A 14,382-nucleotide genomic window follows, 5' to 3' on the forward strand; every position below is an offset into this window, starting at 1 on the left:
TTTTACAGATGAATGTGACAATTCCAAGATGTGGTGGAAATTTTTAAACTGGGTCCTGGTGGTTAGCAAATAGAGTGAGAAGGGACTGTCCCTTCCACATGCGATCTGGGGCAAGGTCAAGAAGAAATGTATCCTTCAGATTTTTCCCTTGAGGGGGAAAGGGAAAATTGTCCTTTTGTCAACCGTCCCCCATCACTGCATCACGTGTCACTAGGCCCAAACTTGGTTGTTATTAAAAATCAGAATGAAACAGGGTGGCGCCTGTGGCTCAAAGGAGTAGGGCACCAGGCCCATATGCTGGAGGTGGCCAAAAACTGCAAAAAAAAAAAAAAAAAATCAGAATGAAACACGTTGCGAACCAGATTGTCCCCTTCTTGTGCCCTTCTTCTCAATTTCCCACGCCCCCTCTCTTTTCTCTCTCTCTCCCTGTTTGTTCTCTCCTAATTTCATCCTAAGGAGATGACACGCACTTGCACCCATCTTACTTGGGTACTTACCCCATTTTTTGACGTGTACTTGCACCCCTCCTATTGACAGCTACACAATACCCTTGGCCGGAAGGCACCACCAGCACTCCACAAATAAACTTACCAGTCACTAAGTGGACTCAGGATTAGGCCTGTGGTGTTCACAGGCACCTGCAGGGTGGTCTTTGTCTTTGGGACTCATATATGAGAGTGTTGGAGGGAGATAGGAAGTAGATTGTGACCCTGGGGCGAGTGTTTATTACGCATAGAGGAGGGTGCCCACCCCAGCCTGGAGCAAACCCTACGGGAAGAATTCCCGCTTGCACCATGCCACGTCAGCCTGGGAGGTGAGAGTTAGCTGGGAGCCAGTAAGGACGTTTTATAGAATTAAAATATAGACCATGAGTGTGTCTATAATCACGTGAAGAGTTTAAGCGAGGATGGCTCAAAATCATAGTCACCTATTTGGCTACAGCATGAAGTTAACATTACTTACATTCATTACATTCCGCCAGCAATACTTATCCAGCACTTAACAATAAGTACTGCACATAGAGAAGTTAATGAAAAAGGCAGACATAGCATCTGCCGTCGGGTCCGGAGGAGGGTGATGTGGGGCGGGAGTCTGGCGAGGACACTGTGGCCGTGAGAGATTTGGTGGTTTGAGTTGCAGTATTGCACTGGGTAGATGTAAGTGTACCCATGTAAGGCATATTCAGGGGGTAGTGGTGACACTCGTGGTGATTGACTGGATGGGAGTCGAGGTGGCATGCGGGATAAGAAACAGCAGTTGTTACAGCCTTCCAAAACTTGACCTATGTTCTCCTTTCTTTCCTTACTGTGACAGCCTGGCAAATTTCTGGGTGTTTCTGTTTCCATGTATCGAGTGATCAGATCTGTCACTCCATTGGGTGGGCACACGATGGTATGGAAAAAAATGATGGGTCCTTGCCCTTGTAACAGAGGCCATATGCGCTGGGAAAGTGATTATCGGGAATTATGCTAAGCAGCTCTTCCTGTCAGATGAGCAGCCCTTTCTGCTTCCATCTGATACACAGTACAGTCCGGTGGCAGGGACGGGATGGAGAAGGGGCGGGAGGATGGTTCAAACAAATGTGGACGAAGAGAAGAATCTTAAAACAAAACTAACAGTAAAATTGCTGGGAAAGGAAACTAAGGCAATAGAAGGGAAGATTTGAAATGGGCATTTGGCTTACCCAAAACAATACTAACCTGGACTATTTATCTGAGAGGCTTCCTGAGGCTATAGGTATCCTATGTTAGTCCAAGAAGATTCCCAGAAAATGTTTCTTAAAAGGCATACTTAAGAATGTAGCTCTTGTTGAAAATATATGATTAAATTTGTTGCACTCAGAATTTTCTAAATATATCCCGCCTTTGTTTTTTACTAATACTGATTAACATTCTGCAAAACTGGTGCCTGACAGAATGCATGGAGCCTCATTGAGTGATGATCAGAGTAATGATTTGTTTTTTCTATGCCTAGTGTTAAACCCTTTACCTGGACTGCTTGATTGAATCTTCATACCAAGAACACAAAGAACTAGATATTACTATCATCGTCATCTCCTTGACAGTGAAGATACTCTGAGTTATGAAGTAATTTGCTCAAAGTCACATAGCCGATAAACAGGAAGTGTGATTTTGAACCCAAACAGTCTGATCTGAAAGCTCAGATAACTATCCATTGTGTATCATCTTTGACATGCCACACGACTGAGGTCCAAGGGGGTCTGCAGCTGTCGGTGCTCCTGAGACTGCCTGGAGTCACCTCGTGGGTGAGGCTGGCCTCCCAGGTACAGGCCAGTGAAGGGGCCAGGTATTTCACATCTTTTATCTCATACTACAGCAGAAGGAACAGAAGCAGCAGATTGAACAAAAGTAAAATTATGTACAGGTCCCATAGTTAGCAGCCAGTAGAGCTTGGACTCCAACCCAGACAGTCTGACTCAGGAGTCCATGCTTATAAGTCAAAATGTTGCTTCCTCAACCTCTGAATTAATGTGCACGGCTTCCCCAAGCCCAGAAATGTTAACATATCTATATATTAAAATACCTGACATATTTATTTTTTTCATGCCTTTTATCCATGTGTTTGAGATTGTACAGTCATCATCACTACCAGCGGCCAGTGAGTCATATTTCTGGATAATGGAATGGTTTGAAGCGAAGATATCAGACAAAGAATAATTTAAAGAGAATTCAGGAGCAAGAGGAATCAGGCGAGGTCAGGAAGTGAACCCAGGAAGTTGCATTAAACCCAGGGCAGGTGAGGGTCTGTGGGCCAGGCAGAAATGGAGTTCAGCACAGGATCTAACACTGAAAGGCACTGGGCAACAGGGAAGTATTTTATTTCCCTCACAAATAAATGGGGATGGATATGATTTCATATCAGTTTTACTTATTCCTTAGCTATGCAAGAGTTCATGTGAGAATTTAAGGATTAGACAATCCAGGGTTTGAATTTTCACTTTACCATGAAATGTGACCTTAGGAAAATTTCTAAATTTTGTCCTATCTGAGACCGGCTGGACAAACCTCCCATCACATTTGTTCTGAGATCGCGTGTAGAGTGCTGGAGGAGTTATGTGCTGACATTTCATTATAGGCAGCTCTTATTCTCTTATAACATTTTTTGGTTTCCCGAGTTTAAAGGGCTCCACTTGAAAATGTTAATTTGGCATTTTTCATTCTGTTTTTCCATTTTTCTTCCTCTTCTAATGAAGTGCAGCAAAATCGATCCCAGTAGCATGGGGTTGCTGCAGCAGAACTGTGTGCATTACATGGTGAAGGCCAGTTTGCAGCAGGAAGGTCTGCAGCCAGCTGCCTGGTGTTTGTTTTTTAAAGCACATTAGGGATAATAGATTTGAAGTGACTTTATTCTCTGCAGGAATTCATCTAAGCAGTTTTATCTAAAGTGTTTACCTTGACCATTTGACTGGGCACTGAGGAAGAAATTTTTAGAAAATAAAATAAAATCATGAGGAGTCTATTTAAAGATTATTCAAAGGATTGTACTTTGAGTTTTGTAAATAAGTTGAATCTACCTTTTATGAAGAGAAATATGGTAATATTTCCAAACTGATTTGGGCTATTGTTCAGTGGACTGATACAGACTAAACTGGACTATGTGTATTTCTATCATATCAATGTACTTTGGAAAAATTCCATTTTTTCTGCTCTGTGAATAGCATTTTAAATACATGAAATAAAATATTTAGAATTTAACTGGGTTAAGGTGTTATGGAAGGCTTTAAATGTTGCACAGTTACAATGGAAAGCAATGATTTCACATACTTAGGATTTTTATTTTATTTCATTTTCAGGATGAGTAAGAGACAATTACAGAAAGCAACAAAAGGAAAACTGCTAATAATAATATTTCTGGTAACCTTGTGGGGGAAAGTTGTATCCAGTGGCAACCATCATAAAGGTAAGCCGTTCTGCTTTCTTTCTCAACTATTGGTAGAATGTCACTCCTATTCAGGTAGACTATTGTGTTCTGTTTCCACTGGCCTATTAAATTTTACTAGGTACAGGTTTCCCCTGACAATTCCCTTTAAGTAAAAATGCAGAGAGTTATTCCTAAGATGACTTTGGCAGGGAAAACATATTTCCAGAATTACTTCCATTTCTGAAAATAGTGTTCAAAGAAAATGAAATTGTATCTCTGCCTCTCCTTGCCTTTTAAGATAGTGATGTTAAAATGTTAAAGATGAGTTGCAGATTGCACTCATCCTCATAAAGAAAGCATCTTGAATAATGTGTGCATTCTTAATACGTCTACATGTAAATTTCTTTTAGCATTTTTTTGTGGGTCATGTTTCTTTATGTCAGAGTTCCACTTGGATCACCACTAATGCTCCCCTGAGGATGGTGCTCAGCAGCCTCTAGTGTGCTGTGGAACAGAGTGAGAATATCTGTTCTCTCAGTGTGTTAAGCTCGACAGTGGCTCTCTCTGTACTCTTTCCTGGCCACAAGACTCAGTATAATGAATAGCTGCCTTTTCTAAGTGAATTAAAATAGGGCTATTTCTGAACTGTTCCTACCATAATCAAGTATTCATAACCTGAGAAGTCAATTTAGATTTTTCTGTGAAATATGACTTTACAATTCAATTCTCAGTTATTTACTAGAAAGGCTAGAAACTAGCAGCTTACTTTCTTATTCTATTTTTAGACGAAGGGAGAATTAAGACTGCCTTGAATCCTGTAACCCACAAACTAGGTGCACACATCCATTTAATTAGTATTACACAAAACATTGCCACCAGAGGGAGGAAAGATGCGGTGGGGGACTAGTGTCTGTAAGACAAATCTCTTCTGTATTTAAAACCAAAAGAGACATGTTGCAAAATGGAATTTGATGACGATTCCCTGTATTTCATAATCCTGTTTTCTTCCCACAGTGTGCGTGCGCTTGCCTGTGTGTGTGTTTCTATGTGTGTGTATAAACATATTTTTTCTCCTTTCCTTTAATACAGCACGCTCATCTACCAAGCACATTTTACATTTTCTTTAATGATTGTTTTCAGTGTAAAATTAAAAAGGTGTCCAGGAGGACACTCCCTGTGGCTCCAAATTGGCAACAGTGAACCAGATCTCAGAACCAAGTAGCATTAAATACTCACCTTTTAAAAGAGCTGCCAACTGCAGGGGCCAGGCCCTGCCTTGGGCTGCACAAGAGAACCATGCCATTCCTTCTCTCCCCAGTGCTGGTGGCCCCAGCCCCTCTCCCAGCCTATAAAAGTATACTTGAGAGAAGTGGGGGAATTCGCAGGAATTGTGCCTGGCACAGCAAATGTTCGTGATAAAGGTACTTTCTCATCTGCAAAGCCGAGCTGTGGGGTCTCTATGGGCGTCACCCATAAGGATTGCCCGTGGTGTGTGTTGCGTGCCATGCTTAAAGCTGCTCTAAAGAATCTGTAAGTTGTGTTGTGTTCTGTGCTAACTCCAGAACTAATATTTTTTATTACATCTTACCAAGAAAATAGTGCTTGAACATAAGAAAGTACACATGGTGTCAGAAAATTTCCCTAAATTGCCAGACCCAGTACATTATTAGAAAATAGAGTTGTTGTTTTTTTACTTATTTTTTCTGTTCCATTTCTATTATGCCACTGATATTTTGGATGAAGATTTTATGAAAGGTCTCTCCCCTCTTTTCTCCTTCCTTCCTTTCACCTTCTTTCCTTTCATTCTTCCTTTCTTTATACTTTCTGTAGGAAATGCCCTTTTTGTTTAGAGCTGTTTTACACATAAAATAATAAATGTAATGTGTGTGTAGTTGTAGATCATGTTCATGAAAGGTGCGCTGGTGTCCTCACTGTCCAAGAAATACGGGGGTGTGATCTCCCCAGGAATAAAGCCCAGTCTCTGGAGATATCTGGGTGTCTCTGGCTGTTGGAAGGCTATATTTACATTCTACATGGTTATGGCCAGAACCTGGGATCCTTCTATCACATCTCAAAGGAGCAGAACATTTTTCTCTCCTTTTAGGAAGGGAGGGGAATGGTTGTCTTTCTTCTGAATATAAAGAGAAAAACCCACTGTTTTTTGTTGCTCATCTTTGAGTGTTTGGCTTCTTATGTGGGATGCTTGGTTCGGCTTCCATTAGGGTTAAAGCTTAGGGCGAAGCAGGCCAGTTCACATATGACTTATGGATAGGCAATTCATAAGAATCTTACAAGGGTATATGTGAATCCTAGTAAATGTGGAATGTAAAGGTCTTAGCAAATTAACTAAGAAAATGCCATGAAAGCTATGTTAACTAGTGTGATGAAAATGTGTCAAACGGTCTATGAACCAAGTGTATGGTGCCCCATGATCATACTAATGTACACAGCTATGATTTAATTAAAAAAGAAAAAAAAAAGAAAAAGAAATCAGTTTCTCATCCAGAACACTCTGGTGAGAATTCAAGATGATGACTCCGGTCGCACTAACAAGCATTGCAAACATCAACTCATTTAATCTTCACAACAGTCCATCATGTAGGTACTATTTTTAGAACCATTTTTACAAGGCAGAAACTCTGACAACTAAGACAAAGAAAAGTTCAGTTGATGGTCTCAGATCGCCCAGTTAGTAGCTGCTGGAATCAGGACTCAGATGGAGCTGGGCTTGCCTCAGCCCACTCTGCTGGAAGTCTAGGGCTGAATTTCTTCTTGTTTACACAATTTGGGTTTTAGTTGACTTGTTGAATCTGTAGATTGGTGTTTCTCATGAACTCTGCAAAATTTTAGGCATCATCTCTTGAAATCATAGTTTTTCCACCTTTATCTCTGCTAACCAGGACTCCGGCCAGCTGTCAGGCGGATGCTGCATTTTCACTCTCTTCTCCGTGTCTTTGAATCTGCATTTTATATTTTTCACTTTCAAGTCTCTCCACGAATTCTGGGATATTTATTCAGATCTTTCTGCCGCACTAATTCTTTGTTTCCTTGGGTCTAAACTGCTCTTTAATCTAATTATTGAGATTTAATTTTATTCATTATATGCCATTAAATTTCTTCCTTCCTCTTTCTAATGTGCTTGCTTTTGATCTGTTTTTGTTATCATTCACACTTTCCATTTCTCTTGTATATATCATACATGTATTTGCACCTAATGATTGTATTTTATGAAATTTGTTTTCTTTCAGTTGCTCTCATGCTTGATCTCATTTATTCTAGAGTTTGGTTAATTTTTCTTGTAATTTTGTGAGCTGGTCATTGGAATCCTATCTGTGAGAATCTGAAAGGCCTCTGACTAGGATGCATTCTTCCAGAGACAATTTGCATGTGCCTTGAGTCTTCCTCGGGTTCCCAGGAAGCAGAGGCAAGTCAGCAATTTCTGTTGATGTGATTTATTGAAAGAGTGCTCTCAGGAGAAGGGGAGGAGTGAATCAGGATAGAGCTGGAGATCAAACACTAAACACAAGTAGAGTCCCAGCTGGAATAGCCTGGTGTGTTTCTGTGGGGAAGCTCTGAAACGTGAATTGTTCTACTGGGATCATCCCTCCTTGAGGCGGGATTGACGGCCTCTTCAGTCCTGTGTCTGCTGGGCGTTGGCTATTGGTCTGTTCCCCATGGTAGGGATCGGCCTCCCTAGGGAAACAACCCCTCTTTAGCATAGGGGAAGTCTCCAAACAAGGGCGTGTCTGTCGACTGTAATCACCTAACGTCTATAGCAAGTGGAGGAAAGGCACACAGCAGGCCACTCCCTTCAGATTCACCTGCTTCTCGCATAGAGTCACTCTATCTGGGCAAGGTTTCTCCAAAATTGGTCACAATTTCCAAGAAAACTTACTTGAGGAGGAATAGTGGGGGTGGCACCACTAGTGCAGGTGGCATCAAGGCCATTATTGATACCTGTTATCTGCCCTCCCTGACAACCTAGATTTTTCTCTCTTTTAGCTAGTACTTCTACTTATATAGGAGACTTGCCTTTTGTTTTCCTGAGGATTCTGAGCCTTAGATTACTGTGCTCTTGACAGCATGGTTGTGCTAATATATTGATATTTATAACTGGAAATGAGAATGTCATGAGATGCCCCAGGGAAACTCCCAAGTGCCTGATACATTCTTCCTCCCACTGGCATACAGCAGGTGCCCTCTTATTCATGGTCATCAGGTGATTTCCCTCATCAATTATTAATGACTTTGTTTTCTGGCTAGTTTATAAGTATGAGGAGTCCAGATTGAGCAGGCAACAAATGCATGTTTGTGTTGAGTGGGACTTTCACTATTTTCATTGGCAAAGTAGGAATAAGTACTCCTAGTCTACAGGTCATTCAGGGATATTTCAGATGGGATATTTCTAATGGAAAAGTCGTTTGTTTACTCTGCAATCTTTGAGTGCCTACAGTAAGGGCTGAGAATATAGCAGCATGTGAAAGGGACAAAAGTCTTCTGTCTTTATGGAGTATTTATCCTACCCTGTTTTCCCCAAAATAAGACAGTGTCTTATTTTAAGGTGTGCTCCCAAAGATGCGCTAGGTCTTATTTTTAGGGGACGCCTTATCTTTCCTGTAAGTAGGTCTTATTTTCAGAGGATGTCTTATTTTCGGGGAAACAGGGTAGATGACAGAAAATAGATAACAAAGAAAATAAATTAAAAGGTATATCGTATGGTATGAATGCTCTGGAAAATACCTAAAGGAAGAAAGAGGTATAGGAAGTGTTTGGAGGGATTATAATTTTAAATAGGTCTTTGGGTAAGAGCTAAAGTTGCCAGAGGAGCCAGTGGGGGTGGGAGTATCTGGGGGGTTGGAGGCGACAAGGAGAGGGTGCATGTGGGGCAGGCATGTGAGGGAGAGAGAGGGGGCCATTACGGAGCAGGTGAATGCAGACAGTGAAGGAATGGAATAAATAGCTCCACCAGTGGCCGTTCTCAAAAGCAGCCGCATGGAGAATTGTTAGTCCAGTGTCTGAACACCATGCAGGGACAGTGCAGAAATCCACAGCATTTGGACTTGAAAAACAGATGTCTGAAAACCAGAAACAGTTGTCATCTTCTTAATAAAATCTTTTGTGCTTTGGGAACTAACAGTCCCTCACACACAGACAAATAAGTTTACTTCTCAAACTGCCACAGAAAGATTCTTACAAATTATATGGAGCTGGGCATTTCGGGAGGATTAACTCCAAGCACGGTGACAGCTGGTCAGAAAGAATAAACAATATTTCCCCCTTGGAAGCAATTATGTGAGGTGCAGCTTCTGGTATTGGGGATTGGAAGGGAAACATTTTAGTTTAGGACTCCAGGTTCCCGACAGAAATATATAGTCTTTAATCTTAGAAGGCTAATATGTTTTCTCGTCTTTTCTTTTCTTACCTGCTACATCCAAACTAAATCTCAAGAGAATGAGTCATCATTGGGTATTCGGGTTATAAAGGAGTTTGTAAGAGATACATGTAGGTGAGAATTATACAGATAAACAACCCCCTCAAAGTTAGTTTGATTAGCTCAGATTGAATCTTTGAGGGCTGTCTGGAAAGTATCCAGGCCCATCTATGTCTATTTTTCATCTTACATGACTGGGTACTTTCCAAACAGCCCGCACATGTCAATCTCATGGCAATGCAAGGTAATTATTGGTCTGAGTTCGCACTTTTGATTGAATGGATTTTTTTCCCCCAAATGCTCCCAAATTTTAAAGTTTTATTTTATGTTTAATTGACACAGAATAATTGTACCTATTTAAGGGAAAGTGAGATGTTTCAATACATGTATACAATGTGCAAAGATCAAATTTTAAGTAGTAATGTTTAGTTTAAAGCCTGGGTGGAATGGCCATTAAATGTTTTGTTCTGATAGTTCTGAATTTGTTTGTTGGTTCATTTGAGAGCTTATTCATTCCTCCAAACACCTATTCCATGAAACAAAATATATAGGGAGTGTTTGTTAAGTGATGGGCTTTAGATCAAATCTGGAGATGTAAAGGTGAATGAAACAGACGTGCCCCATGTCCCCGTGGAGCTTACAGTATGATGAAGGCAGTATCATTGGTCCCGTAATCACACAAATAAATGCTTTCTTACGAATAGCATTAAAGTGCTGTGAAGAGAGAACTTTGGGGTGGAATGCATGTATAAACTGAGATCGGTGGTAGGGGTTCTAGGGAAGGGAAACTGATGCTGAGATCTGAATGGGGATTGAGGCTGGGGTGAGTGTCCAGGCAGGAGCAGCCGCCAGGGCAAAGGTGCTGGGACCCTGGGAAAAGGACTCTCTGGGGCTGAGAGGAGGTTGAGAGGAGACAGCCAAGACGATGGTGCTGCACCCTCTGTGCGGACCTGCTCAGAATGCCGATTTTCTTATAGTTAAAGTGGCTTCATCCAATTTAGCTGGGAAGATACGAGGTTCTTCTGGGCTGATTTACAGCTGATACACCATAATGTTGAAGAGCACTGATGTATAATTCATAGTGTCTTAAGAATTTGGTTGATGAAACCAATTGGATTAACATCCCAAGAATAAGAATCATGGCCAGAACATAAACGGACTGTATTTCTGAACTTTTAATAACACGTTTTATGAGGTGTTTTATTGAATTTTCAAACAAATATATGTTTATTTGAGAAACTTTGGGAAAGTTTATCCATAAACATATATTTTAATTGGGACATGGACAAACATTTTATAAATACACCCTAAATTTCTTTCTCCTTTTTTCCCCTTTCTTTCCTCTTCCCTCTTTCCCCTTCCCTTCCCTTCCCTTCCCTTCTCCTTCCTTCCTTTCTATCTTCCTTCCTTCCTTCTTTCCTTTTTGAGACAGAGTCACACTTTGTCACACTTGGTAGAGTCCTGTGGCGTCATGGCTCACAGCAACCTCAAACTCTTGAGTTCAAGTGATCCTCTTGCCTTAGCCTCCCAAGTATCTGGGAATATAGGCACCTGCCACCATGCCTGGATAGTTTTTCCTTTCCTTTTTTTTATTGTTGGGGATTCATTGAAGGTATAGAGAACCAGGTCACACTGATTACATTTGTGAGGTAAAGTTACTCTTGTAATTATGTTCTGCCTCCAAGAGGAGTGTCATACACCGTATAGTTTTATTTTTAGTAGAAACAGGGTCTCACTTTGCTCAGACTGGTCTTGAACTCCTGAGCTCAGGCAATTCACCTGCATCAGCCTCCCAGAGTGCTAGGATTACAGAAGTGAGCCACTGCACCTGGCCCTCACCCTAAATTTCTTAACAAAATACTTTATTGGTAGGTTTTTGGAGATATTTTTATTTGTTAATACTAATGTAAACACCTTTCTGCAACAATTTTTGTTCACATTTAGTATAAATTTGCTTTAATAGATAAAACGAATAAGCACTTCTGGGGTCAAGAAGAAGAGAATGTTTAGGTGTGTATCATCCAACTCCAGGAAACTGTAAGTCACAGGAAGGTGGTTTACATATGGAATTGATGACAAAAGTGTGGGAAGTGCTGGAGAAGAAAACAGGGAATAGCGATGCTATTACCCATATTCTTGTGACTTTCTGAAGCTATTACTGCCCCCCAAGGTGGGCGAGCATGAAGCAAACTGCTGTCACATACAGGTCATGGCTGTGTGTGTGCTGCTGGGGTTGCTGTGAGAGTCATTCCCACTTCCACTGAGGAGGAGACGAGGAGCCATTTCTCTTGTGATGCTGCAGGAGTTGCCTGGGAGGCTGAATGCCCCAGCACGGCCAGACTCTGCTGAGGCTGCTGATGCACACGGGCATCCCTTCTGCCCTACCTCAGCCCTTCTGAAGCCAGAAGGAGGGAAAGAAAGGAGTGGCTCTTTTTTTCTGTCTTCCTTTCTTATAAGTGCCTTTGTCGTAGAAGTGGATTCCAAGATAGAATTCCATGTACAAGCAATTTCTTGGAGGGAACACCAGGGAGACATGAAGGGAGAAGGTACGTGAGTAGAAGGAGGTGAGACTTGAACCAGGATGAGGGTCCAGCACAAAGGACAAGGAAGGAGAATTGAGCAGGAAGAGCAAGTTGAGTCTGGGAATCTGGCAGCAGCGCTTCCAGCCCCCTCCAATACAGAGAGGAATTTAGAAGGCTCAGCGTGTGAGAGGGGAGTAACAAGTTCCTGTCACAAGAATATTTACGTATATGGTGGATCACTTTTAATTTTCTCACAGTAGTATATAAAATTTCCCATCACGCGATTCTGAAAATATTGGCTACCAATTTTTTTTAAATTAAAAATCTTTAACTTAGAAGGTCCATATGTAGTCTCCTATTTATGCAGTATTTTAATTTACACTTTTGAGTACTAATAAATGGGTAAAGTTAATTTTAAACTATTTTAATTTTATTTGGATTATTTGTCAATTTCTTTGCCAATTCCAGGCTTTTGTATTTATCTCTTTGACAGATAACCTCATATAATTATTTTTTTGATTTCCTAGAATATTTATTTATTTTAATTATTAAATCATAGCTGTGTACATTAATGCGATCATGGGGCACCATACACTGGTTTTATAGACCATTTGACATATTTTCATCACACTGGTTAACATAGCCTTCCTGGCATTTTGTTAGTTATTGTGTTAAGACATTTATATTCTACATTTACTAAGTTTCACATGTATCCTTGTAAGATGCACCACAGGTGTAATCCCACCAATCACCCTCCCTCCACCCATCCTACCCCTTCCCTACACTCCCTCCCCCCCTTCCCCATATTTTAGGTTATAACTAGGTTATAGCTTTCATATGAAAGCCATAAATTAGTTTCATTATAGTAGGGCTGAGTATATTGGATACTTTTTCTTCCATTCTTTAGATACTTTTCTAAGAAGATTATGTTCCAGCTCCATCCATGTAAACATGAAAGAGGTAAAGTCTCCATTTCTCTTTAAGGCTGCATAATATTCCATGGTGTACATATACCACAATTTGTTAATCCATTTGTGGATCAATGAGCACTTGGGCTTTTTCCATGACTTAGCAATTATGAATTGGGCTGCAATAAACATTCTGGTACAGATATCTTTGTTATAATGTGATTTTTGGTCTTCTGGGTATATACCTAGTAGAGGGATTACAGGATTGAATGGCAGATCTATTTTTAGATCTCTAAGTGTTCTCCAAACATCTTTCCACAAGGAATGTATTAATTTGCATTCCCACCAGCAGTGTAAAAGTGTTCCTTTTTCTCCACATCCACACCAACATCTCTGGTCTTGGGATTTTGTGATAAGGAGTAATCTTACTGGAGTTAGATGATATCTCAAAGTAGTTTTGATTTGCATTTCTCTGATGATTAAGGATGATTAGCATTTCATATGTCTGTAGGCCGTGTGCCTGTCTTCTTCAGAGACGTTTCTGTTCAAGTCCCTTGTCCAGCCTGCGCTGGGATCACTTGTTCTTTTCTTACTTATATGTTTGAGTTCTCTGTGGATTCTGGTTATTAGACCTTTGACTTCATATAATTCTTAAAGCGTGGCCACATTCATTAAATATTTTCAGTTTATATATTTTTTAAATTTAATGCTTAAAATGTTTCCATATTTCAGAATATAAAATAGCATAAAGTATCACATAAGAAAATTGAAAAATATTTTAATATATAAAGAAGAGACTTTAAATTTGTAATCCAATACACATATGCTATTAATTCTCAAATATTATTCATATATTAAGAATGTATTATGTCAATACATTTGTATCCTTTGTTCTCACATCATTTTATTTTGAGGATTTCTTCATATTATTTGTAAAAGTTTAACTATATTATTGAGCATTTGAGCTGTTTTCTATTTTTCTTTAGTAAAAATAATGCTGTATTAAGTATTCATCTGTACAGCTGTTTTTTCCCATACTTAGGTTAGATTTGGAGTGGAGGAATTAGTAGGTCAAAATGCTTTAAATCTTAAAATATTGGGTTTTCATAATGGTATTTTTAATTATAAAAATGATTTGTGCTCATTTTAGAATATTTGGAAAGTATAACATAAGTACCAATAAAATGAAAATGATCTATGACTCCTAAAATGTTCATTTATTAACATTTATACATACTAAAATATATATGCATTTTGATATATGATGGCAAGTTGTGAACCTCCCAATTTGCATTCATTCGCATCAGCAGGGAATGAGAGGGCCTCCATGAAAAACCCTCATCCACACTGAGATTTATCATTCTGCATACTCTTTGCCAATTTCATCTTGTTAATTTGCAATTTTTAATTGCCAAAGGTGATAAATAAAACCGTTTATTGGTTTAGCGACCATTAATATTTTTATTAATTACCTTTTCATGTCTTCTATCCCTTGTTTTTATTAGCAGACATTGTTTTCCTTATGGCTTTGTATGAGCTCTTTATAAATGATGAACACTTGGTCTCTCCTGTGTTACTGTAGATTCAACTTTACACAGCTGGTCTCTCAGCATACAGTGAGGAAGGAGAATCCCAGAGG

At 39.8% G+C, this 14,382-nt stretch overlaps 1 protein-coding gene across 4 annotated transcripts in view; it reads left to right on the plus strand.

Moving 5' to 3' along the window:
• Positions 1–14,382, plus strand: part of TAFA2 (TAFA chemokine like family member 2) — a 480,911-nt gene that overhangs the window by 302,719 nt on the left and 163,810 nt on the right. For all 4 annotated transcript variants that reach the window (XM_053555353.1, XM_053555352.1, XM_053555354.1 and 1 more), the window contains exon 2: positions 3,815–3,921. In XM_053555353.1, coding sequence (XP_053411328.1) covers positions 3,815–3,921 — 107 coding nt within the window. The remainder of the gene's footprint in view (positions 1–3,814; positions 3,922–14,382) is intronic.

Source organism: Nycticebus coucang, chromosome 12, assembly GCF_027406575.1.
Source record: "Nycticebus coucang isolate mNycCou1 chromosome 12, mNycCou1.pri, whole genome shotgun sequence".
Lineage (NCBI taxonomy): Eukaryota > Metazoa > Chordata > Mammalia > Primates > Lorisidae > Nycticebus > Nycticebus coucang.